Source organism: Thalassophryne amazonica, chromosome 6, assembly GCF_902500255.1.
Source record: "Thalassophryne amazonica chromosome 6, fThaAma1.1, whole genome shotgun sequence".
NCBI lineage: Eukaryota > Metazoa > Chordata > Actinopteri > Batrachoidiformes > Batrachoididae > Thalassophryne > Thalassophryne amazonica.
This window is the reverse complement of record NC_047108.1, coordinates 109928583-109953445: the sequence shown is the minus strand read 5'-3', so window position 1 is coordinate 109953445 and position 24863 is coordinate 109928583. Positions and strand designations below refer to the sequence as shown.

The following is a 24863-nucleotide window of genomic DNA, read 5'->3' as shown; positions in this document are numbered from 1 at the left end:
GGACCCTCTAAATGGACACAGTTTAGGTGAAACACATTTTGAAGTGTCACTAAGTGTGCGTCTATGCGTCTAGGTTACCCCACCGGTCACCCTGAGGCACAGAGTTATGAGGATGACCTCAGGCACCTGAAAGAGAAGGTTGATTCTGGGGCAGATTTCATCATCTCGCAGCTCTTCTTTAGAGCGGATACGTTCCTCAAGTTTCTGAAAGACTGCAGGGAGATCGGTATCACGTGCCCCATCCTGCCTGGGATATTTCCAGTTCAGGTATTTCATTGGTATTGGGGAATTTAGAAAAATCATCAGTTGACTGATCTGTCCTGGACTTTAATTCCTGTGTCTGAGTGATTTTGAGATTGTTGTGCTCCAGGGTTACCAGTCTTTGCGCCAGTTAGTGAAGCTTTCCAAGTTGGAAATACCTGAGGAGATCACCAAAGTGATTGAGCCCATCAAAGACAATGATGCTGCTATCCGCAACTATGGGATTCAGCTGGCAGTGGACATGTGCCGCATCCTGCTGGACAGTGGCGATGTCCCTGGCCTCCACTTTTACACTCTGAACCGAGAGGTTGCCACCATGGAAGTGCTTAGGCAGCTGGGCTTGTGGATTGAAGATCCCAGGTAAGTGAACACTGTATTTGCAGGGTGATGGGGGTCGTTGTGTAATCTTAGAGAAATGAATTGAGAGAAAACACTTTTCCCATGGAGTCTGCCATGTTTTTCAAGTCTAAATGGAATTGCATTTCATTTTTCAATTTCAATTTATTTTCATTTATATAGCACCAAATCACAACAAAGTTGCCTGAAGGCGCTTCACACAAGTAAGGTCTAACCTTACTAATCCCCAGAGAGCAGTGGTAAGGAAAAACTCCCTCTGAGGAAGAAACCTCAAGCAGACCAGACTCAAAGGGGTGACCCTCTGTTTGGGCCATACTACAGACATAAATTACAGAACAATTCACAAACCAAATATACAGGAAATGCTGTGCTGTTGGTGCACAGGACAGGAGGGTCTCCAGCACAAATACCACACCCATCTCTGGATGGAGCTGCACCTTAAACAGAGAGAAAAAACAGAATCAGGCATCAGAAAGAGAAGAAATGCAGTATAATTTGTCAGCATTAAACAACAAGAAAAACGGTAAATGCTAAGGTGATCGCTGGCCACTAGCCCTAAGCTTCACTAAAAGACCCAGAATTTAGGTAAAGTTGAGGCAGCAGCCCGCTCCATTTCCTAATAAAATGAATTAAAAGAGTAAAAAGCATAGCACTATACTATGCCAGTATGCTAACCATACCAAAGGGAAAATAAGTGTGTCTTAAGTCTGGACTTGAAAGTCTCCACAGAATCTGACTGTTTTATTGATGCAGGGAGATCATTCCACAGAACAGGGGCACAATAAGAGAAAGCTCTATGACCCACTGACTTCTTATTCACCCTAGGGACACAAAGTAGTCTTGCACCCTGAGAACGCAAAGCCCGGGCCGGTACGTAAGATTTAATTAGGTCAGCTAAGTAGGGAGGTGCCAGTCCGTGAACAATTTTATAGACTCATAGCAGAACCTTAAAATCTGATCTCACTGGGACAGGAAGCCAGTGAAGGGATGCCAAAATGGGTGTAATGTGGTCGAACTTTCTGCGTTGTCAAAAGTCTGGCTTGGAGACCCCTAATGCTGGACTGCAGTAAACCAGAAAATAGAACATTGCAATAGTCCAATCTAGACGAAATAAATGCATGGATCAGGGTTAACTGTGTGACATCAGTACCTGTTAAAGTATAAATAGGACATTTATTGTTACCACTGGGGGGGGGGGGGGGGGCGCTGTGAGTTAGGGAAAGGGCCGAAATTAGGTCTTGAAAAGTGTCAAAAATTATAAATTATAAATAAATAATAATAAACCGTGCAATTACAATAGGGTCCTCGTAGGACTTTGTCCCATTCGGGCCCTAATAATAATAAATTACTAGGACTGCAAGCAGTCATATACGGGCCCTGGTGTCCGCGCCACCACCTCCTCGCGCCAGCGCGTCCCCTTGTGACTAGATGTGGACAAGTGTGAACAGAGACAGACAGACACTCATCAAACAGTTCAAGTTTCAAGCAAATCAGACAATGCATGAACATTGGTTAAAGTTCTCTGTCACCATGACGGATTTCCATCATTTGGAAAATTTAACCACACACACGCGTGTTCATGTGGTGTCATGCGTGTTTTGGGGCTGAAATATGATAGTCTCACTGTCAAAGCAACAACATTTTTTTACACTCCTGTTAGTTAATTAACTGTTTAGTGTATTTTATAGCTGCTGCTTTTTTACCTGTTTAATACTTCTGTTAGTTTTTCTGTGTAACTGCTGTGAATTTTAATTCATTTATCTGCGTCTGTGAGCCTTAGGAGTGGTTAGCTTATCCATTATTGGTTAGCTCGTGTTTGCTTGGCTACATTTTTGAATTTCTTAGTGCACAAAGTACACTACTAATTCTACTTTACACCCTCCGTAAATCCTGCATGATGTTGGAAGATTGAATCTTAGAGAGCCGTGTCCGTAAGCTAGAGCAGCTTCTTAGCTCAGTGGAGTTAGATGTTACGGGCACTCCAGATGAGTTTAGTGTTGGGCCGGCTAGCGAGCCCATTAGCATCAGCTTAGAAACGCCGGCTGTGGAGTATGGCTTTCGGACTGTGGCTAGGTGGAGGAAGCCCCGTAGGGCTTGGTGCCTGGTTGTGGCACCCTGATCACACTCGCCAGTGCGAACTGTGAATCGGTTCTCTCCCTTGGATTTGCCAGATGTGAATTCTCTGAGCCCACGAGTGACTTCCACTCCTGTCTCCAGCCTGAAGCACCGGACTTTAGTGATAGGGGATTCTATCACCCGCAAAGTCAGGTTACAGACGGCAGCTGACGTTAAATGTATTCCTGGGGCCAGAGCTCCCGACATTGCATCTCATCTTAGGGTGCTGACACTGCAGAAGGGAAGACAGACGAAGGAACATGACATGAGATAGTCACATAGTTATTCACGTTGGCACCAATGACATCAGGATGAAGCACTGAGAGGTCACAAAAATGGACATAGAGAGAACTTGTGACCTTACCAGAAAGACGTGTCGGCATCGATTAATAGTCTCTGGTCCCCACCCCTCCTGGGGTACTGATGAGGCATTTAGCAGGCTGACATCATTACATAGGTGGCTGGCGCAGTTTTGTAGACAGCAAGGCTTTAGCTTTATTGATAACTGGCCTTCATTCTGGGGCCACCATGGCTTGCTGATGCCGGACAGCCTCCACCCTACTGGTGAAGGTGCCGCCATCTTGTCTGCGAACATAGATAGAGCTCTACAGGGAGGGTAACATTAGGAATCTACAGCAGGCCACGGAGCAGGTGATTAGAGACCCTGCAAGGCTTATGACAAATGTGGGTGTGGAATCCATTAGCTTAGCGGGAAATTTAGTGCGGGCTTTACGTTCTCGGGGTGCAGGACTACTTTGTGTCCCTAAGGGGAATAATAAGTCTGCGGGTCACAGAGCTTTCTCTTATCATGCCCCAATTCTGTGGAATGATCTCCCTGCGTCAATAAAACTGAGACTTTCAAGTCCAGACTTAAGACGCACTTCCCTTTCATATGGCTAGCATACTGGTACAGTTTTGTTTTACACTTTTTACTCTTTTAATTCATTTATTAGTAATTGGAGCGGGCCGCGGCCTCAACTTTACCTAAATTCTGGGTCTTTTAGTGAAGTTTAGGGCTGGTGGCCGGCAATCACCTTAGTGTTTCTCTGTTTTTCTTGTTGTTTAATGCTGACAAATTATACAGTATTTCTTGTCTTTCTGATGCCTGATTCTGTTTTTTCTCCCTGTTTAAGGTGCAGCTCCATCCAGAGATGGGAGTTGTATTCGTATTGGCGATCCTCCTGTCCTGTGCGCCAATAGCATTTCTTGTATATTTGTCCGTGAATTGTTCTGTAATTTATGTTTGTAGCATGGCCCAAGCAGAAGGTCACCCCTTTGAGTCTGGTGTGCTTGAGGTTTCTTCCTCCGAGGGAGTTTTTCCTTACCGCTGTTGCTCTGGGGGTTGGTAAGGTTAGACCTTATCTGTGTGAAGCACTTTGAGGCAACTCTGTTGTGATTTGGCTCTATATGAATGAAAATAAATTGAAAATTGAAATTGACTGTACATTTGTGTCTTTTTCATGAAAATAACTTATTAAAGATCACATATTACACTTTAGTCAGGCCTTTAAAATACTTTTGTGGACTCTTGCTGTAATATGTTGTCAGTAATTGAGATAATTGCTGTAGGCATCTAAAAATGCTCATAATCTTGTAAAACCTGATGGAAATCTCTGTGGTGTGTCGGTGATGTATGTATGTGCAAAATAAAACCATTACTCCAGGTATGTTTTTGATGAGAATATAACATCATAACTTTATTACAAGCTCATCCATTGATGTTGCGTGATAAAGTCCTTTTAATAATAACTCCAAGAAATAATGGCAAAACTCACATGTAAGTAAAAATAAATAACAAAAAAAATGATTAATTGATTACTAAAATAAATGTTAGTTGCAGCCCTAGTTTGTTTTATGAGTGAGAGCATTTTACAGATTAAATGTGAATAAGCCAGTTTTGAGTTTCTCAGTGCGCATGCGTTTTCAAAACGGGTGACAGTGTTACTTTGTGCACAGCAGAACAACGTTCTCAGTTGCTTTAAGCCCTAATTTTGTATTTTATTGACTGTCCAGTCAGCGACACAGCACCCATTTGGTGCATTCACCGGATTAGAACAGATCAAAATACTACTGAAGACAAAGAATTTTTACTTGACAGTTTGAAATGACTTTTATTTGTTTCAGAGGGCTTCATACCAATTAAAATTCACCAGAATATACAAAATTTGACTTGCTCTTTTAAAAATTCTGTGGGAGATCCTCCCGACCCCCATAGTTTGAAGTGAGTTGTCTTTGTTTCAGATGGCTTCATACCTGTTAAAATTCACCAGAATACACAAAATTTGACTTGGTCTTTAAACCCCCCCCCCAGAATCAAGACTACACCCTGCCCCCTAACACCCTTTTATGTACCTTTTATGTTCAAGTTTTGCTTTCTTTTTATGCTTTGTCTCTCTCTCTCCTTAGAGGCTATTTGGAATATGTTTGTATGTTGTATAATGTGTTTGTTGTATTTATTGAGGAAAAAAGAGTGTGCGCCCCCACTACACCACATTTTAGGGAATTGCTGGCATTGATTTTTGCCAGGAAAAAATTTCAGTCAGATGAAAACGTATTGCTTTAACCCATGATGGAGTTATGACAAGTTGATGGTTCATCAAACAGAGGGGGCAGGTGTGTTCAGGGGTTGACCCTCATAACACATCTGAAGTTTCAAGTTGATCAGACAAAGCATGAAGGAGTTATGATGACTTGATGTTCCATGGCGAAGGGAGAAAAAGGTGGGGCCATAGCGGCCACACCCTTTGACACAGAAAAAAGCTTTTGATAACTTTGATCAGTATCATCTTTGGATGATCTGAAAGAAATTTGAAGTGCATTGGATATTTTGCAACGCCCATGGGTGACGCCCCTATCATCTGGAAGAGGTTATCATTCTTGATCTGTGTATCAATTTTCATGATGATATGGCAAAATTAATGCCATCAAAAGGAAAAACGTAATTTAATGGTGAAGTATCGATATTCGGCACGCCGCCACACGGACACCGTTACTCGTAGCTTCAGTGCGATCGTGTACGTTCACCAACTTGTTCTACATGTTTTAGAAGTGGAATGAAGTTGATGGGGTTTACTACAGTATGTGAGGCTTCGGGACATTACATCCGACACCATCAGGAGCAGCACGGGGGCACCACAGGAGACGGTCCTGTTTCCCTTCCTGTTCACACTCTACACCTCAGACCTCAGGTTCTGGTCACAGTCCTGCCACCTCCAGAAGTTTCCGGATGACTCTGCCATTGTGGGCTGCATCGGCAGTGACCAGGAGGCTGAGTTCAGGAGTGTCGTGGACAGGTTTGTGGAGTGGTGGGAACAACCTGCAGCTCAGCGTATCTAAGACGAAGGAGCTGGTGGTGGACTTCAGAAAACGAAAGACCTGTCCAAAGCCAGTTAGCATTAATGGAACTGAGGTGAACGTTGTGGAGTACAAGTACCTGGGCGTCCACATAGACAGCAAACTGAACTGGACTGTAAACACAGATGCTTTGTATAAGAAAGGTCAGAGCTGACTGTACTTCTTCAGGAGGCTCAGATCTTTCACTGTCTGCAGAAATATGTTGCAGATGTTTTATCACTCAGTGGTCTCCAGTGTCATCTTCTACGCTGTAGTGTGCTGGAGCAGCAAGCTGAAGGCAGCTGACATGAACAAACTCAACAAGCTCATCAGGAGGGCTGGCTCTGTCCTGGGGGTGGATCTGGAGTCTATGACAAAGGTGTCAGAGAGGAGGATGCTGAAGAGACTGCTCACCATCTGTGACAACACCTCGCACCCACTGCATGCCACACTGATGTCCTGTCAGATCACCTTCAGCAAAAGAATGAGGCTACCAATGTGCTCCACAGAACGCCACATGAGGTCCTTTCAACCTGTGGCAATCAGACTGTATAACTGCTCCCCTTCTGCAGGATGAATACACAACGATCAGAGTTTTTCAGTTACTCAGAGCTATGTTGCAATTCTGCCAACATCTTGTGCAAGTGTCTTCATTCATTCTGTATAAATATGTTTGTCTATTTGTGGCCCTGCGACAGACTGGCGTCCTGTCCTGGGTGTACCCCGCCTCGCGCTCTATGACTGCTGGGATAGGCTCCAGCCCCCCGCAACCCTTAATTGGACTAAGCGGTAGAAGATGAATGAATGAATGAATGTTGTAGTCATTGTTCTCATTGTAAATAAATAAAAGCAATGCTTACTGTTTCGGCACTCTGGCAAAACATATTCCTTCAGGATTATTATTTATTCTTATTCTTAGCCCTAAGCTTCACTAACAGACCCAGACTTTAAAGTTGAGGCTGCCACCTGCTGTGTTTCCTAATAAAATGAATTAAAAGAGTAAAAAGCATAGTAACATACTCTGCCAGTATGCTAGCCATATGAAAAGGAAAATAAGAGCGTCTTAAGTCTGGACTTGAAAGTCTCTACAGAATCGGACTGTTTTGTTGACACAGGGAGGAGCACGATAAGAGAAAGCTCTGTGACTCCCCCCCCCCCCCCCCCCACCCTGCGGACACTAAGTAGTCCTGTACCCTGAGAACACAGAGCCTGGCCGGTACATAGGGTTTAATTAGATCAGCTAAGTAAGTAAGTAAGCTTTATTGATATAGCACTTTTCACAGACCAAGCTCACAAAGTGCTTTGCACGATATAAATAGACAATTAAAAAAAAAGTAGCAGAACCTTAAAATCTGATCTCACAGAGACAGGAAGCCATTGAAGAGATGCCAAGCTTATTGCTGGAAAAAGTGCTGTCACTGACAGCTGTTATTATTGGTGTAAGATTTGCTCCATTTGTAAAGTCTGCCCACTTTGGGTGAAGACACTGAAATTTATAAAAATGATTGTCATCTTTTGTGTATTTGAAGTGGTCCTGATGTTTGCTGTTTTACAGGCACTCTGTGAGCTCCTTTTGCTGGCAAAATTAAAATCTGTTGCTTTGAGACTTGATTCTCTGACTTTTCTGGACACCTTTAAAAAGATATTTTTACCAGTTGAGCACAGGTAAAACACTTCAACTCTCATCTGGTGATCAGGGACTTCGTCTTAAGTCTCCACCACAGTAGGCCTCATTGCCCAGAATCTGGCTGACAGGGCTGTGAAAACTCAAGTGAATTTCGTCATGAGGAGGACGGGGGTGTTAGTGTTGTAATCATGATCATTACCAAGTTTGTAAAATGCCTATCACAAAGCTTTCTTTTTATATGACATTGTGCAAGTTTGATAAGTCCGTGGGCACTGATCTGTATAACAGATACAAATCAGTGTCCGCGGATCCACTGAGTTCCATGGAGAAAAATGGCTCTCTCAAAGCGTGTCTGTTACTACAGTTGTCATAAAGCGGGACTAGTTGGTTGCTATGGCAATGCTGTGTGCCTGCTTCAAGACGCTGTTCTTAAGCTACAAGTAGCTTGTGGCCATATACAACCCCTGGCAAAAATTATGGAATCACCGGCCTCGGAGGATGTTCATTCAGTTGTTTAATTTTGTAGAAAAAAAGCAGATCATAGACATGACACTAAAGTCATTTCAAATGGCAACTTTCTGGCTTTAAGAAACAGTATAAGAAATCAGGAAAAAAAATTGTGGCAGTCAATAACGGTTACTTTTTTAGACCAAGCAGAGGGAAAAATTATGGAATCACTCAATTCTGAGGAAAAAATTATGGAATCACCCTGTAAATTTTCATCCCCAAAACTAACACCTGCATCAAATCAGATCTGCTCGTTAGTCTGCATCTAAAAAGGAGTGATCACACCTTGGAGAGCTGTTGCACCAAGTGGACTGACATGAATCATGGCTCCAACACGAGAGATGTCAATTGAAACAAAGGAGAGGATTATCAAACTCTTAAAAGAGGGTAAATCATCACGCAATGTTGCAAAAGATGTTGGTTGTTCACAGTCAGCTGTGTCTAAACTCTGGACCAAATACAAACAACATGGGAAGGTTGTTAAAGGCAAACATACTGGTAGACCAAGGAAGACATCAAAGCGTCAAGACAGAAAACCTAAAGCAATATGTCTCAAAAATCGAAAATGCACAACAAAACAAATGAGGAACGAATGGGAGGAAACTGGAGTCAACGTCTGTGACCGAACTGTAAGAAACTGCCTAAAGGAAATGGGATTTACATACAGAAAAGCTAAACGAAAGCCATCATTAACACCTAAACAGAAAAAACAAGGTTACAATGGGCTAAGGAAAAGCAATCGTGGACTGTGGATGACTGGATGAAAGTCATATTCAGTGATGAATCTCGACTCTGCATTGAGCAAGGTGATGATGCTGGAACTTTTGTTTGGTGCCGTTCCAATGAGATTTATAAAGATGACTGCCTGAAGAGAACATGTAAATTTCCACAGTCATTGATGATATGGGGCTGCATGTCAGGTAAAGGCACTGGGGAGATGGCTGTCATTACATCATCAATAAATGTACGAGTTTACGTTGATATTTTGGACACTTTTCTTATCCCATCAATTGAAACGATGTTTGGGGATGATGAAATCATTTTTCAAGATGATAATGCATCTTGCCGTAGAGCGAAAACTGTGAAAACATTCCTTGCAAAAAGACACATAGGGTCAATGTCATGGCCTGCAAATAGTCCAGATCTTAATCCAATTGAAAATCTTTGGTGGACGTTGAAGAAAATGGTCCATGACAAGGCTCTGACCTGCAAAGCTGATCTGGCAACAGCAATCAGAGAAAGTTGGAGCCAGATTGATGAAGAATTGATGAAGATTGATGAAGTACTGTTTGTCACTCATTAAGTCCATGCCTCAGAGACTGCAAGCTGTTATAAAAGCCAGAGGTGGTGCAACAAAATACTAGTGATGTGTTGGAGCGTTCTTTTGTTTTTCATGATTACATAATTTTTTCCTCGGAATTGAGTGATTCCATATTTTTTTCCCTCTGCTTGGTCTAAAAAAGTAACCGTTATTGACTGCCACAATTTTTTTTTCCTGATTTCTTAGTGTTTCTTAAAGGTGCGTTTACACATAAGCAAGACGCGTTACGAATGTCATTTTTCTGTCATTCGTGACACATTCCTGACATTCTTAATGTGACTTAACGCATCTGAATAGGTTTCTTAATAGTGCGTGTTGGTGCGTGATATTCTTGATATTCGTGGAGCATGTTTTTGCCTGTCAAAAAATCTTCCACGAATGTCACACACCACTCTCATTTCTTCTCACGTCGTGGAGGTCGCAACTGAGCGTATTGATCCGTCTTGATGAGTATTGATCCTTAATAGAACGTTACAATGTTCGTAGTGGTTCCTGTGATGGTTCTTGGAGCCCAAACTGTCACGCGTTATTACGAAGTGACACGGAAACTGTCAAGTTTTGACACAACTTGTAACGCGGCGTCACATTTCACTGCGCGCCACGACGGATCAGTTTTCTGTCATGTGCGCACAATTAAACTCGGCTCCAAATGCAGGAGTTCCACCTGCTGTAACCGATGAGCGGGAGAACGAGTCTGAACCAGAGGAGCGAGAGGAGACTCACGTGCAGCCAGACATCTCTGCACCTCTTCCATTTCGGCGGAGGAAGAAGCGCGCGCACAATTAAACCCTGCGCTGCACAACATTGATTGCTGACACCAAGTCGACTAAAAGTCAAATTTCAGTGCTCTTTAGCACGCTCATGCAGGTGTTCCACCTGCTGCATGTGCCTGATGTTTGGAGAAATGCGCCAGACGAGAGCCATATGAAGCCACACATCTGGCGCTGTCCTCCTCCTCCTCTCTGTGTCACTCCATGGCACAGAGCCCAACTACGCATGCAGTCACAAAGTTCTTCTGAAAAACAGGAGCGATCTGAATTCGGTTGCATGAATATGGGTGTGTGTGTGGAGACAATTCACCTCGTTCACAACGTGACAGAACTTAACGATGCGCTGTTACGTGCAATAGCGCGTAACAACGCGGAACACTATTCTTGACCGTGCGTAATGGTTCCTGATAATTCTCTGGCAACATGTGCCATTAATCGTAATGTGTGGTAACAGGTTGCATCAGTGTCTGAGGACACCTGATGCCTCTGCCCCGAATCATCACATTCGTGATCAGCGGCCAAGAATGTGGCATTTGTGACTTGTCGTCATTATGTGTAAACGTAGCATAAAGCCAGAAAGTTGCCATTTGAAATGACTTTAGTTTTGTGTCATGTCTGTGATCTGCTTTTTTTCTACAAAATTAAACAACTGACTGAACATCCTCCGAGGCCGGTGATTCCATAATTTTGCCAGGGGTTGTACTTTTAGAGCTATCAAGTTTTTTAAAAGAAGAGAGTAAAGGCACAGTTCAAAATTTTTTTGGTCTTCTGCTTGAAAATGTTCCGGTGTTCTTGACTTTGTATCTTTGCCAGGCGGCGGCTTCCCTGGGCAATGAGTGCCCATCCCAAACGTAAGGTTGAGGATGTTCGACCCATTTTCTGGGCAACCAGGCCCAAGAGCTACATTTACAGAACCCAGGAGTGGGATGAGTTCCCAAATGGCAGATGGTATGTTCCTGTCACATGTGTAGTGATGTGTGCTAGCTTTGCTGGTAGACGTCTAAACAGGCAGCTGTTGTTGTTGTCTTCAGGGGTAACTCCTCGTCACCGGCTTTTGGTGAGTTAAATGACTACTACCTGTTCTACCTCAAGAGCAAATCTTCCAAGGAGGCACTGCTACAGATGTGGGGCGAGGAACTGATGAACGAAGAGAGCGTCTATGAAGTCTTCACATGTTACATCACTGCACAACCCAACCGAAGTGGACAGAAGGTAGAAAAAATGTTGTTAACCCATACTTTATGTAATTTTCAATAGTTTAGCCAGCATCCACCCATCCAGCAGGTGGCACTACATCTATGTGATATACAGGCAAATCAAAGATGCTCCTACAGTCCTTTTATGCATCAAACTTCAACACAAGCAGTAGAGTTTGTTCTTCTATGTTTTTTTTTTTGGTGAGTTGCTCCAAAAGAACGTGTCTTGTTTTTGAGTCATTGTCATGCCGTCTGGGCTGGACTAACTCACCCACTTATTCACCCACTCAACATGTTTTCTGTCCAAGAACGGCATTGCTAAGCCGGATTTATGCTTCTCTGTCTCTGTAGCGACTCAGAGTCTGATGTGCACCTCCCAAAAAATTAAAATTGCATGTTGAAACAACAGAGACCGCAAGGGCTGTGATTGGTCACTTTTCCAGTTTCACTGGGTTTCTTCCGTCATTAAAAAAAATAATAATTTTGCAGTTCGCACGCTGATTACATTTCGATCATGGATCAAATACATTTGGCATGAAAGTCAACAAATATGACCAACTTTACAACACTGAGTCAAACAGCTATAAAGAAGCTTAAATAACCTGCAAATCATGGAGGGATTAATGGTGTCTCCAAGCAGGGAAAGTGTGTTGAGTAGGTGGAGGGAATATTTTGAGGAGCTGATGAATAAAGAAAATGAGAGAACAGGCTGGATGATGTGGAGAGAGTAAATCAGGAAGTGCAAGAGATGAAGAAGAGTAAGAATGAAATGAGGGCAGATATGAAGAGGATGAAGAGTGGAAACGCAGTTTGTCCAGATGATATTCCAGTGGAGGCATGGAAATGTCTAGGAGAGATTGCAGTTGAGTTTCTCACCATATTATTGAATCAAATCTTGTAAAGTGAGAGGATGCCTGTGGAGTGCAGACAAAGTGTGTTGATTCCTGTTTTTAAGAACAAGGGTGATGTGCATAGCTGCAGTAACTACAGAGGCATAAAGTTGATCAGCCACAGCATGAAGTTATGGGAAAGAGTAGTAGAAGCTAGGCTTAGAAAGCAGGTGAAGATCTCATCACTCACTAATCTTTAACCGCTTACTCCAACTGAGAGTCACGGGGGGCTGGAGCCCATCCTAGCAGTCATAGGGCATGAGGCGGAGGGTACACCCTTGACAGGACGCCAGTCTACCGCAGGACTTCATACAGACAAACAAACACATTCCCACCTGCATGCACACCGAAGGACAATTTTAAAGTTACCAATCCACCTAGACTGCATGTCTTTGGTTGTGGGAGGAAACCAGAACACCCGGAGGAAATCCACGCAAACACGGGGAGAACATTCAAAATCCACACAGAAAGGCCACAGGTGGGAATCGAACCCATGACCCGCTTGCTTTGAGGCAACAGTGCTAACCAAACCTGCTGTGAATGTTAGCTCATTATTTTACTCCTGTGTGAACCTTAGGAGTGGGTAGCATATTCGCTAGGAAATTGGCTCGCGCTTGCTTGGCTATACTCTTGAATTTTCTCGTGCACATAATACACTACTTTATACTTCACATAAATCGTGCGTGATGCTGGTAGATAGGTTGGCTCTTTTAGAGAGCCGTGTCCCTAAGCTAGAACAGCTTCTTAGCTCAGTGGAGATGTTACGGGCACTCCAGACAAGGTTAGTGTTGGGCTGCCAAGCGTGCCCATTAGCATCACCCTAGAAGCACGAGCTGTGGAGGATGGCTTTCGGACTGTGGTTAGGCGGACGAAGTCATGTAGGGCTTGGTGCCCAGTTGTGGTACCCTGAACACACTCGCCACTTTGAACTGTGAACCGATTTTTTGCCCTGATGTGAGTTGTTTGAGCCCACGGGGGACTTCCGCTCCTATCTCCGTGCCGAAATGCCAGGGTTTAGTAATAGGGGAATCGATCACCCGCAAAATCAGGTTACAGACGCCGGCTGATATTAAATGTATTCCAGGGACCAGAGCTCCCGACATTGCCTCCCATCTGAGGGTGCTGATGCTCCAAGTAGACAGACAAAGGAACACGAGAGACATTCACATAGTTATTCACGTCGGCGCCAATGATGTCAGGATGAAGCACTCTGAGGTCACAAAAACGGACATAGCGAGGACTTCTGACCTTGCCAGAAAGATGTTGGCATCGATTAATAGTCTCTGGTCCCCTGTGGAATCCATTGGCTTAGTGACGAAATTAGTGCATAAAATCCACTATAGTTATAGTGCGGTTATAGTGCAGTTTACGTGACGGGAGGAAATTCATCAAGTTGAGACTGTGGCCTCTTTCTGTAGATGTGTCCATAAAAATTATAGAGGGATATGCTTTGCAAACTTAATACCCATTACTACATTGGATGAACTTGAAATTAAGGATGGCCCGTTGGCTGTTCCAGCAATATCATATATTTTGTGTCTGCTACTTACAACCCACATGGAATGTCTCAAATCTAAACCTACAACCCCAATTCCAGTGAAGTTGGGACGTTGTGTGAAATGTAAATGAAAGCAGAATACAATGATTTGCAAATCCTATACCTATATTCCAAAACCTATATTCAATTGAGTTCACCACAAAGACAAGATATTTAATGTTCAAACTGATAAACTTTATTGTTTTTGTGCAAATATTTGCTCATTTTGAAATAGATTCCTGCAAGACATTTCAAAAAAGCTGGGACAGGGGCAACAAAAGACTGGGAAAGTTGATGAATGCTCAAAGAACACCTATTTGAAACATTCCACAGGTGAACAAGTTAATTGGAAACATGCGAGTGATTGGGTATAAAAGGCGCACCCCCAAAAGGCTCAGCTGTTCACAAGCAAAGATGGAGTGAGGATTACGACTTTGTGAACAACTGCATGAAAAATAGTCCAACAGTGTAAGAACAATGTTTCTCAATGTTCAGTTGCAAGGAATTTAGGGATTCCATCATCTACAGTCCATAATATAATCGGAAGATTCAGAGAATCTGGAGAACTTTCTATATGTAAGTGGCAAGGCCGAACACCAACATTGAATACGCGTGACCTTCGATCCCTCAGGTGGTACTGCATTAAAAACTGACATCATTGTGTAAAGGATCTGACCGTGTGGTATTAGTCCGACCACAATGCACCCTTTTTGGCATCCCTTCAGTGTGAGACCAGATTTTAATGTTCTGCTACTAGTCGATAAAATTGTTCACGGACTGGCTCCTCCCTACCTAGCTTACCGGCCAAGGCTTTGCGTTCTCAGGGTGCAGGACTACTTTGTGTCCCTAGGTTGAATAAGAATTCTGTGGGTCACAGAGCCTTCTCTTATCATGCCCCTGTTCTGTAGAATGATCTCCCTGTGTCAATAAAACAGTCAGATTCTGTGGAGACTTTCAAGTCCAGACTTAGGACGCACTTATTTTCCCTTTCGTATTTTTAGCAACTGGCATAGTATAGTTCTATGCTTTTCACTCTTTTAATTCATCTTATTTAGAAACGGCGCGTTCCCCGGCCTCAGCTTTACCTAAATTCTGGGTCTTTTATTGAAGCTCAGGGCTAGTGGCCGGCGATCACCTTAGTATTTACTGTTTTTCTTGTTGTTTAATGCTGACAAATTATACTGTATTTCTTGTCTTTCTGATGCTTGATTCTGTTTTTTTTTTCTCTCTGTTTAAGGTGCAGCTCCATCCAGAGATGGGTGTGGAAATTGTGCTGGAGACCCTCCTGTCCTGTGCACAAACAGCTTTTCCTGTATATTCGTTTTGTGAATTGTTCTGTAATTTATGTCTGTAGCATGGCCCAAGCAGAGGGTCACCCCTTTGAGTCTGGTCTGCTTGAAGTTACTTCCTCAGAGGGAGTTTTTCCTTACCACCGTTGCTCTGGGGGTTAGTAAGGTTAGACCTTACTTGTGTGAAGCGCCTTGAGGCAACTCTGTTGTGATTTGGTGCTATATAAATGAAAATAAATTGAAATAAATTGAAATTACAAAGTGGACCTATTACTCTGATTTGATCAACAAAAACAAGCATAAAGTTCTTGTTTGACACGGTGGCAACACATATTCATGGACAACCACACTGTCCTTTTACAGCACAAGATTCCTTGGATTACTTCGAGAAGAAAATAGAAGACATTAGGTTAAAGGTTGAAGTGGGTGCCATTACTGAGGTATTACCTAGATTTACAGTATTTTATAGTACCTCACTTGGCATGCTGACGAAACTCGTAAAGTCTATAAAAAGCACAACCTGCTTATTTGATCCCATACCAGCAAAACTGTTTAAGGACCTGTGGCCCACTCTTGGGTCGACTGTGCTGGAAATGATTAATCTTTCTTTAACTTCTGGATCTGTTCCTAAATGTTTCAAATCTGCAGTGATTAAACCATTACTTAAATAAATCTAATTTTGACCCTAGTATATTGATAAACTATAGGCCAATATCAAATCTATCATTTTGTTCTAAAATTCTTGAAAAGTGTTTTCACAGCAGCTCGTGGACTATCTTACTGCCACTGCAGTCTGCTTTTACAAAATATCATTCCACAGAGACAGCTCTCAGTAAAGTGATGAATGATGTCAGTGCTGCGTTTGATACCGTGGATCATCATATTCTACTTGATAGCCTGGAGAATCATTTTGGGATTACTGGGAGTGCCCTTGCATGGTTGATGTCATACCTGACCAGTCGTACTCACTGTGTTTTATACAATAACACTACCTCTAACTTTAGTGACTTGAAATTTGGGGGTCCACAGTGGTCCGTCTTAGGCCCCCTGCTTTTCTGCCTTTATATAGCACCCCTTGGGCACATATTGAGACGTTTTTTGATTACCTGTTACTGCTATGCTGATGACACTGTTATACATGCCGATAACTGCTGGTAATCTCATCCACATAAAATCCTTAGAAGATTGCCTTGCATCAGTGAGAAGCTGGATGTCTACATCACACTGACAAAGTGAGGAACCTTGGGGTAATTTTTGATCCTACGTTGTCCTTTGACCTCCACATTAGAGATATTACGAGGACTGCTTTCTTCCACCTGCGAAATATAGCGAAGATTCGTCCCATCCTGTCTGGATGATGCTGAGACCCTGATCCATACGTTTGTCTCTTCTAAATTGGACTACAGCAATGTTTTATTTTCTGGTTTACTGCAGTCCAGCATTAGGGGTCTCCAATTAGTTCAAAATGCTGCTACCAGATTTTTGACATGAAGCAGAAAGTTTGACCACATTACGCCCATTTTGGGATCTCTTCACTGGCTTCCTGTACCAGTGAGATTAGATTTTAAGGTTCTGCTACTAGCCTATAAAATTGTTCACAGACTGGCACTTCCCTACCTAGCTGGCCTAATTAAACCTTACGTACCGGCCCAGGCTTTGCATTCTCAGGGTGCAGGACTACTTTTGTCCCATCCTGTCTATGGCTCATGCTGAAACCCTGATTTATGCATTTTGTCTCTTCCTGATTGGACACCCTTATTTTCCCTTTCGTATGGCTAGCATACTGGCATAGTTTGTTACTGTGCTTTTTACTATTTTAAATTAATTTTATTCATAAACGGAGCGGGCTGCGGCCTCAACTTTATCTAAAATCTGGGTCTTTTAGTGAAGCTTAGGGCTAGTGTCCGGCGATCACCTTAGTATTTCTTCTCTCTTTTTTTTTTGTTGTTGTTTAATGCTGACACACAGCACTGTATTTGTTGTCTTTCTGATGCCTGATTGTTTTTGTTTTTTTTCTCTGTTTGAGGTGCGGCTCCATCCAGAGATGGGTGTGGTGTTTCTTTCTGAAACCCTACTATCCTATGCACTGGCAACATTTCCTGTATATTCATTTTGTAAATTGTTTTGTAAATTTTGTCTGTAGCATGGTCCAAGCAGAGGGTCACTCCATTGAGTCTGGTCTACTTGAGATTTCTTCCTCAAATCATCAGAGGGAGTTTTTCCTTACCACTGTAACCTGTGTTCTTGCTCTGGGGGTTGGTAAGGTTAGACCTTACTTGCGTGAAGTGCACTATATAAATGAAAATAAATTTAAATTTAAATTATTGTATGAGGAAGTCTGGAGTGGCAGAGAAGTATGTGAGGGTAGTGCAGGACATGTGCAAGGACAGTGTGACAGCAGTGAGATGTGCAGTGGGAACGGAACCGGCGCTACGAGGGGGCGTTTGGGGGCAACGCCCCCTCACGTCATCAATCCCACCCCCTCGGATGTGAGAGTTATCAAAAAAATAAAAAAGAAATAAATACTGGAAAATATAGCAAAATATTAGTTATTCAATATTATTATCACTTTACCGAGGTGTTGCTGGGCCGGTATCGTAGATTTACGTCGACGGTACCTGGCTATACCCGCCCTCTATGTGTAAACAAATGACGTCATAGTGCGCGCAGCCCAAGAACTGTCCGCGGGGGGGGGGGGGGGACTGTCCGCAGAGGAAAAGATGAAAATGCGAGAAGTGTGTTTTGGTCCCAATATGGATATTCCGAATGATTTTCTCATGGATAGTACGACAGTGAACAGCAGCTAAAGCAGTCAGCTTGATGAGGACGCACTGGCTAAATTGGAGAGCAGCGCGCGCCAGCTGATACGACAAAAGTTAAGTGAGCCAACTTTTTATGTGCGCCGTTACGTATTGTGTATCTCAGTAAAAAGTGATGATAATGCAAATAACATGCTGTTGTCGTGCGGTATGCATTTTCTTAGTCCCTCCGTTCATGGCCAGTCGCCCGCAATGACAGATATTAAAGTTATGTATTGTTGTAAATATATCTACATGAAAGGTTTATCTTTGACCCGTTGTGTGACTGTCATGCCCATTTGCGCTGTGTTTGCGCTTGTGATGGAGCTTGTGATGGAGGGCTGTATGTGGGGTTAATCTACTGTCTCATGTCGTTTCTCAGATCAGTTGTTGGTTTGGTTTTGTGGTATGCAGGAGATCACTTGACCGAGGGTCTATACATTCAAATAATAATAAAAAAAAAATACTGTCGTCACTCTTTACGCTAGTCAGTCTCTTACAACGGTGTAGCCTAAATACACGAGCTTTCCAGGAGCGCACCCAATTCATTATGCACGCTCAGAGGCACATACCCTCTGGTGCGCATTTTTGTTTTGCCAGTGTGCCGAAACAGTATACATTGCTTTTTACATTGAGAACAATGAGTACAACATGTTTATCCAAAACTACTGAAGACACTTGCTCAAGATGTTGAAGTATTGCACGAAGCTCTGAGTAACTGAAAAACTCTGATCGTCATGTATTCATCCTGCAGAAAGGGGAGGAGTCATACAGTCTGATTTACACAGGTAGGAAGGACCTCCTGTGGTGTTCTGTGGTGCACCTCGGTGGCCTCAGTCTTTTGCTGAAGGTGGTCTGACAGGACATCAGTGTGTCATGCAGGGGTTGGGAGGTGTTGTCCTAGATGGTGAGCAGTTTTCTCAACAGCCTCCTCTCTGACACCTCCATCACAGACTCCAGCTCAACCCCCAGGACAGAGCCAGCTCTCTTGATGAACTTGTTGAGTCTGTCCATGTCAGCTGCCTTCAGTCTGCTGCCCCAGCACACTACAGCCTTGAAGATGATGCTGGAGATCACCAAGTGATAAAACATCTGCAACATATTTCTACAGACATTGAAAGATCTGAGCCTCCTGAGGAGGTACAGTTGGCTATGACCTTTCTTGTACACAGCATCTGTGTTTACAGTCCAGTCCAGTTTGTTGTCTATGTGGTGAAAGTAGATGAGTTAAAATATTTGGGGTCAGCTGTCCAAAGTAATGGAGAGTGTGGTAAAGAGGTGAAGAAGAGAGTGCAGGCAGGGTGGAGTAGGTGGAGAAAGCTGGCAGGAGTGATTTGTGACTGAAGAATATCAGTAAGAGTGAAGGAGAAAGTTTACAAGACAGTTGTGAGACCAGCTATGTTGGACGGCTTTGAGACGGTGGCACTAACAAAAAGACAGGAGGTGGAGCTGAAGATGTTGATATTCTCTTTGAATGAACACATCAGAAGGACAGCTCAGGTGAGATGGTTTGGAGACAAAGTCAGAGAGGTGAGACTGAGATGGTTTGGACATGTGCAGAGGAGGAACCCAGGGTATATAGGGAGAAGGATGCTGAAGATGGAGCCATGTGCTGAGGGAGGACATGCTGGTGGTTGGTGAGACAGAGGAAGATAACAGAGAACAGGGTGAGATGGAAACAATTGATCTTCTGTGGCACCCCCTAATGGGAGCAGATGAAAGAAGAGCAGCACCATAAAATGGGCGGACTTGATCATGATGCAAATACACAAACTGTTTTCATCAACAGGAAGTGATTGTAAAGCTGATCTGTCCTCTTGTTCTAGGTTACGTGTTTGCCGTGGAATGATGATCTTCTGGCACCAGAGACAAACCTGCTGAAAGACCAGCTGGAAAAGGTCAACAGACGCGGTGTTCTCACCATCAACTCCCAGCCCAACATTAACGGCAGGTCATCCACAGACCCCGTTGTGGGCTGGGGACCTGCTGGAGGCTACATCTTCCAGAAGGTAAAACATTCTTTTCTTTTGACTCTGAATGCAGTTGGTGTCTAAATGGGCTTCACAGTGCAGTTGAGTTGCTTTTGGGCCGTTTGTAGCACTGGTAGTAGTTCACGGGGTGTACAGTCCCTGCAGATGGGGCGTTGCCAAACATTCTCATTCAGACGCCATTCAGTTTGACTACAGCTGTTGCAAATGTGTCACAGCTTTCCCCTCCAACCAGTTGAGTCTGGTTTCTCTGCTGCTGCATGTCGGAGCCGCATTGACTGTTGCATGTCTGCTGACCTCTATAGTTCACCACTGGGGGCAGTGTCACATACAGTATCAGGAAGTGCTTTGTAGAAGCCCAGAGGCATCAGGCCTTCATGGACACAACTGACCTCGCCTAAGTCTGTGACTTGCGAACCATTGATTCTCGCGGTATTGGCCGTGCCCCCTCGTGGGCTGTTAATGTTCCAGACCATGTGTCACAGTTTTTGACTAGTTTGGTAGGCCCTGTGGCTTATATACTGAAGTGACTTATTGATGAAAAAAATACTGCATCTTATCTGTGGCCACAAGATAATCAGTTTTTTTTTTTTTTTTTTTTTACCTCAAGATTTATTTCTGATTACTGGACATTTTGAAGTTAAACATTTCACACATGAGAAAACATGTAATTAGTATAGTTTAAAGTAAAAAAAAAATAAAAAAATGGTTCATTAGAAATCTCATAGAGGGATATGCTTTGCAAACTTAATACCTGTTACTACATTGGATGACTTTGAAATTGAGGATGGCCCATTGGCTGTTACAGCAATATCAAAGATTTCGTGTCTGCTACCTACAACAATGTGGAATGTCTCAAACCTAAACCTACTTCCAGGCATCTTATACAGTGAGGAAAATAAGTATTTGAACACCCTGTGATTTTGCAAGTTCTCCCACTTAGAAATCATGGAGGGGTCTGAATTTTCATCTTAGGTGCATGTCCACTGTGAGAGACATAATCTAAAAAAAAAAAAAATCCAGAAATCACAATGTATAATTTTTTTTAAATAATTTATTTGTATGTTACTGCTGCAAATAAGTAGTTGATCACCTGCCAATCAGCAAGAATTCTGGCTTACACAGACCTGTTAATTTTTCTTTAAGAAGCCCTCTTATTCTGCACTCTACCTGTATTAATTGCACCTGTTTGAACTTGTTACCTGTATAAAAGACACCTGTTCACACTCAATCACACTCCAACCTGTCCACCATAGTCAAGACCAAAGAGCTGTCTAAGGACACCAGGGACAAAACTGTAGACCTGCACAAGGCTGGGATGGACTACAGGACAACAGGCAAGCAGCTTGGTAGAAGACAACAACTGTTATGATTATTTATTAGAAAGTGGAAGAAACACAAGATGACTGTCAATCTCCCTCGGTCTGGGATTCCCTCAGTAAGAGCATTGAAGATGGGTCATGGCTGGGTCTTCCAGCATGACAATGACCCCAAACACACAGCCAGGGCAACTAAGGAGGGGCTCCGTAAGAAGGATTTCAAGGTCCTGGAGTGGCCTGGCCAGTCTCCAGACCTGAACTTAATAGAAAATCTTTGGAGGGAGCTGAATCTGTATGGAGGAGTGGACCAAAATCCCTGCTGCAGTGTGTGCAAACCTGGTGAAAAACTACAGGAAACATTTGACCTCTGTAACTGCAAACAAAGCCTACTGTACCAAATATTAACATTGATTTTCACAGGTGTTCAAATACTTATTTGCAGCAGTAACATACAAATAAATTATTAAAAAATCATACATTGTGACATCTGGATTTTTTTTTTTTTAAGATTATGTCTCTCACAGTGGACATGCACCTAAGATGAAAATTCAGACCCCTCCATGATTTCTAAGTGGGAGAACTTGCAAAATTGCAGGGTGTTCAAATACTTATTTTCTTCACTGTATATGTCAGTCTGGAACCACCCCTAAATCCAAACAGTCCAACTGTCAACCCCACTGAGGTCCTTAGTCTGGGTCTCATTAACATAAGATCACTGTCCTCAAAATCATTGATGATTAATGATGGAATTATGGATCATCAGTAAAATGGCAGCGAAACTGTAAACTTAATCCTCTCCCTCCCAACTCTGCTGTATTTTTCTGCACAGTGAAACTGTCTGATAAGACCGATGATTAAGTTGTGCACATTTCATTCATCACAGAACCTACTCTGGACAAACTGTATCTGCATGAATTACCAACTAATTCCCATTTAAAAGTTTGTAAAATGTGTAAAAAAAAAAAAAGATTATAATTTTCCCTGGGCTGAAGAGGATTAATAAGTGAGTGATCACTTAAGTGAGAGACCACTGATGTAAGAGGAATGATTTCAATATTCGTGACAGCAATACCACATGCGAGAACCATATGCAGGGTTTTTCCACGAATCTGTGCCGAGTCCCGAATGCGTTGAAATCCAAATGCATCCACAGTTTCCACAAATATCTTGTCTTTGTGGTGTATTCAATTGAATATAGTTGAAGAGGATTTGAAAATCATTCTATTCTGTTTTCATTCACATTTTACACAATGTCCCAACTTCATTGGAATTGGTGTTGTACTTTCAGGCATTTTATATATAGTACTCTGGAACCACCCCTAAATCCAAACAGTCCAACTGTCAACCCCACTGAGGTCCTTAGTCTGGATCTCATTAACATAAGATCACTATCCTCAAAATCATTGTTGATTAATGATCTAATTATGGATCATCACTTAGATATGATTGAGTTATGTGAAACCTGGCTTAAACCTACACCTGTCCTCCCCTTAAATGAGGCCTGCCCACATCCCTCATGATGCGAATCAAGGTGTGGGTGTTGCTCTTATTTATAAATCTAGGTTTAGCTTATTAGCTGTTGGGGGTCACAAATATAACTTGTTTTAGCATCTGAATATCCGCTCTGCCCATGATGATACGTACTGCCAAGGTCAGAAGAATAAAAATCAGCCGTATTACTTTGTCAGTGTATATAGGCCCCCTGGCCCACACTCCCCCTGGCATATTCTACAAAAAATATTTGTCCTATCACCTTTCCATTTTCACAGCATTTATCCTTGACCCAAAGTACATTAGCATATCAAACGGCAAATGTCAGCTATACACATGTACGCAGAAGCCACTTGGCTATTACAGAGAGGGAGAGAGAGAGAGAGAGAAAGAGAAAGAGAACCCTTTTACAAGGGTGACCTGACCAAGAAAGGCATCAGCACACGTCATAATAAATGAATTAATAACATCAAAAGAACATTAAAATAAATGAAATACAAGCAAATTAGAGATAAAACAATCATCTTGGCCATAGTAAGAAGTACAACCCCTGGCAAAAATTATGGAATCACCGGCCTCGGACGATGTTCATTCAGTTGTTTAATTTTGTAGGAAAAAAGCAGATCACAGACATGACACAAAACTAAAGTCATTTCAAATGGCAACTTTCTGGCTTTAAGAAACACTATAAAAAATCAGGAAAAAAAATTGTGGCAGTCAGTAACGGTTACTTTTTTAGACCAAGCAGAGGGAAAAAAATATGGACTCATTCAATTCTGAGGAAAAATTTATGGAATCACCCTGTAAATTTTCATCCCCAAAACTAACACCTGCATCAAATCAGATCTGCTCGTTAGTCTGCATCTAAAAAGGAGTGATCACACCTTGGAGAGCTGTTGCACCAAGTGGACTGACATGAATCATGGCTCCAACACGAGAGATGTCAATTGAAACAAAGGAGAGGATTATCAAACTCTTAAGAGGGTAAATCATCACGCAATGTTGCAAAAGCTGTTGGTTGTTCACAGTCAGCTGTGTCTAAACTCTGGACCAAATACAAACAACATGGGAAGGTTGTTAAAGGCAAACATACTGGTAGACCAAGGAAGACATCAAAGCGTCAAGACAGAAAACTTAAAGCAATATGTCTCAAAAATCGAAAATGCACAACAAATGAGGAACGAATGGGAGGAAACTGGAGTCAACTCCGAACTGTAAGAAACCGCCCAAAGGAAATGGGATTTACATACAGAAAAGCTAAACGAAAGCCATCATTAACACCTAAACAGAAAAAAACAAGGTTACAATGGGCTAAGGAAAAGCAATCGTGGACTGTGGATGACTGGATGAAAGTCATATTCAGTGATGAATCTCGAATCTGCATTGGGCAAGGTGATGATGCTGGAACTTTTGTTTGGTGCCGTTCCAATGAGATTTATAAAGATGACTGCCTGAAGAGAACATGTAAATTTCCACAGTCATTGATGATATGGGGTTGCATGTCAGGTAAAGACACTGGGGAGATGGCAGTCATTACATCATCAATAAATGCACAAGTTTACGTTGATATTTTGGACACTTTTCTTATCCCTTCAATTGAAAGGATCTTTGGGGATGATGAAATCATTTTTCAAGATGATAATGCATCTTGCCATAGAGCAAAAACTGTGAAAACATTCCTTGCAAAAAGACACATAGGGTCAATGTCATGGCCTGCAAATAGTCTGGATCTTAATCCAATTGAAAATCTTTGGTGGAAGTTGAAGAAAATGGTCCATGACAAGGCTCCAACCTGCAAAGCTGATCTGGCAACAGCAATCAGAGAAAGTTGGAGCCAGATTGATGAAGAGTACTGTTTGTCACTCATTAAGTCCATGCCTCAGAGACTGCAAGCTGTTATAAAAGCCAGAGGTGACGCGTAATCTGAAGCCATCTTCCCGTGTGTTTTCTCAGTGCATCTGCTTGGAGTCTGGAGTTTTCTGTCTACCGTCTGTGTGCGCATGTTCGGGAAAGGCAGAAGTAAACAACCCTTCTATTTTTTTGAGACTTTTGCATAGTTTGAAC

The 24863-nt window shown here is 42.6% G+C and overlaps 1 protein-coding gene across 1 annotated transcript in view; it reads left to right on the top strand.

The window, feature by feature from the left end:
• The window catches only part of mthfr (methylenetetrahydrofolate reductase (NAD(P)H)), a 95915-nt gene that overhangs the window by 50531 nt on the left and 20521 nt on the right, over window positions 1–24863 (top strand). The window contains exons 5-9 of the mRNA XM_034173131.1: window positions 74–267; window positions 371–621; window positions 11105–11239; window positions 11323–11503; window positions 19828–20010. Coding sequence (XP_034029022.1) covers window positions 74–267; window positions 371–621; window positions 11105–11239; window positions 11323–11503; window positions 19828–20010 — 944 coding nt within the window. The remainder of the gene's footprint in view (window positions 1–73; window positions 268–370; window positions 622–11104; window positions 11240–11322; window positions 11504–19827; window positions 20011–24863) is intronic.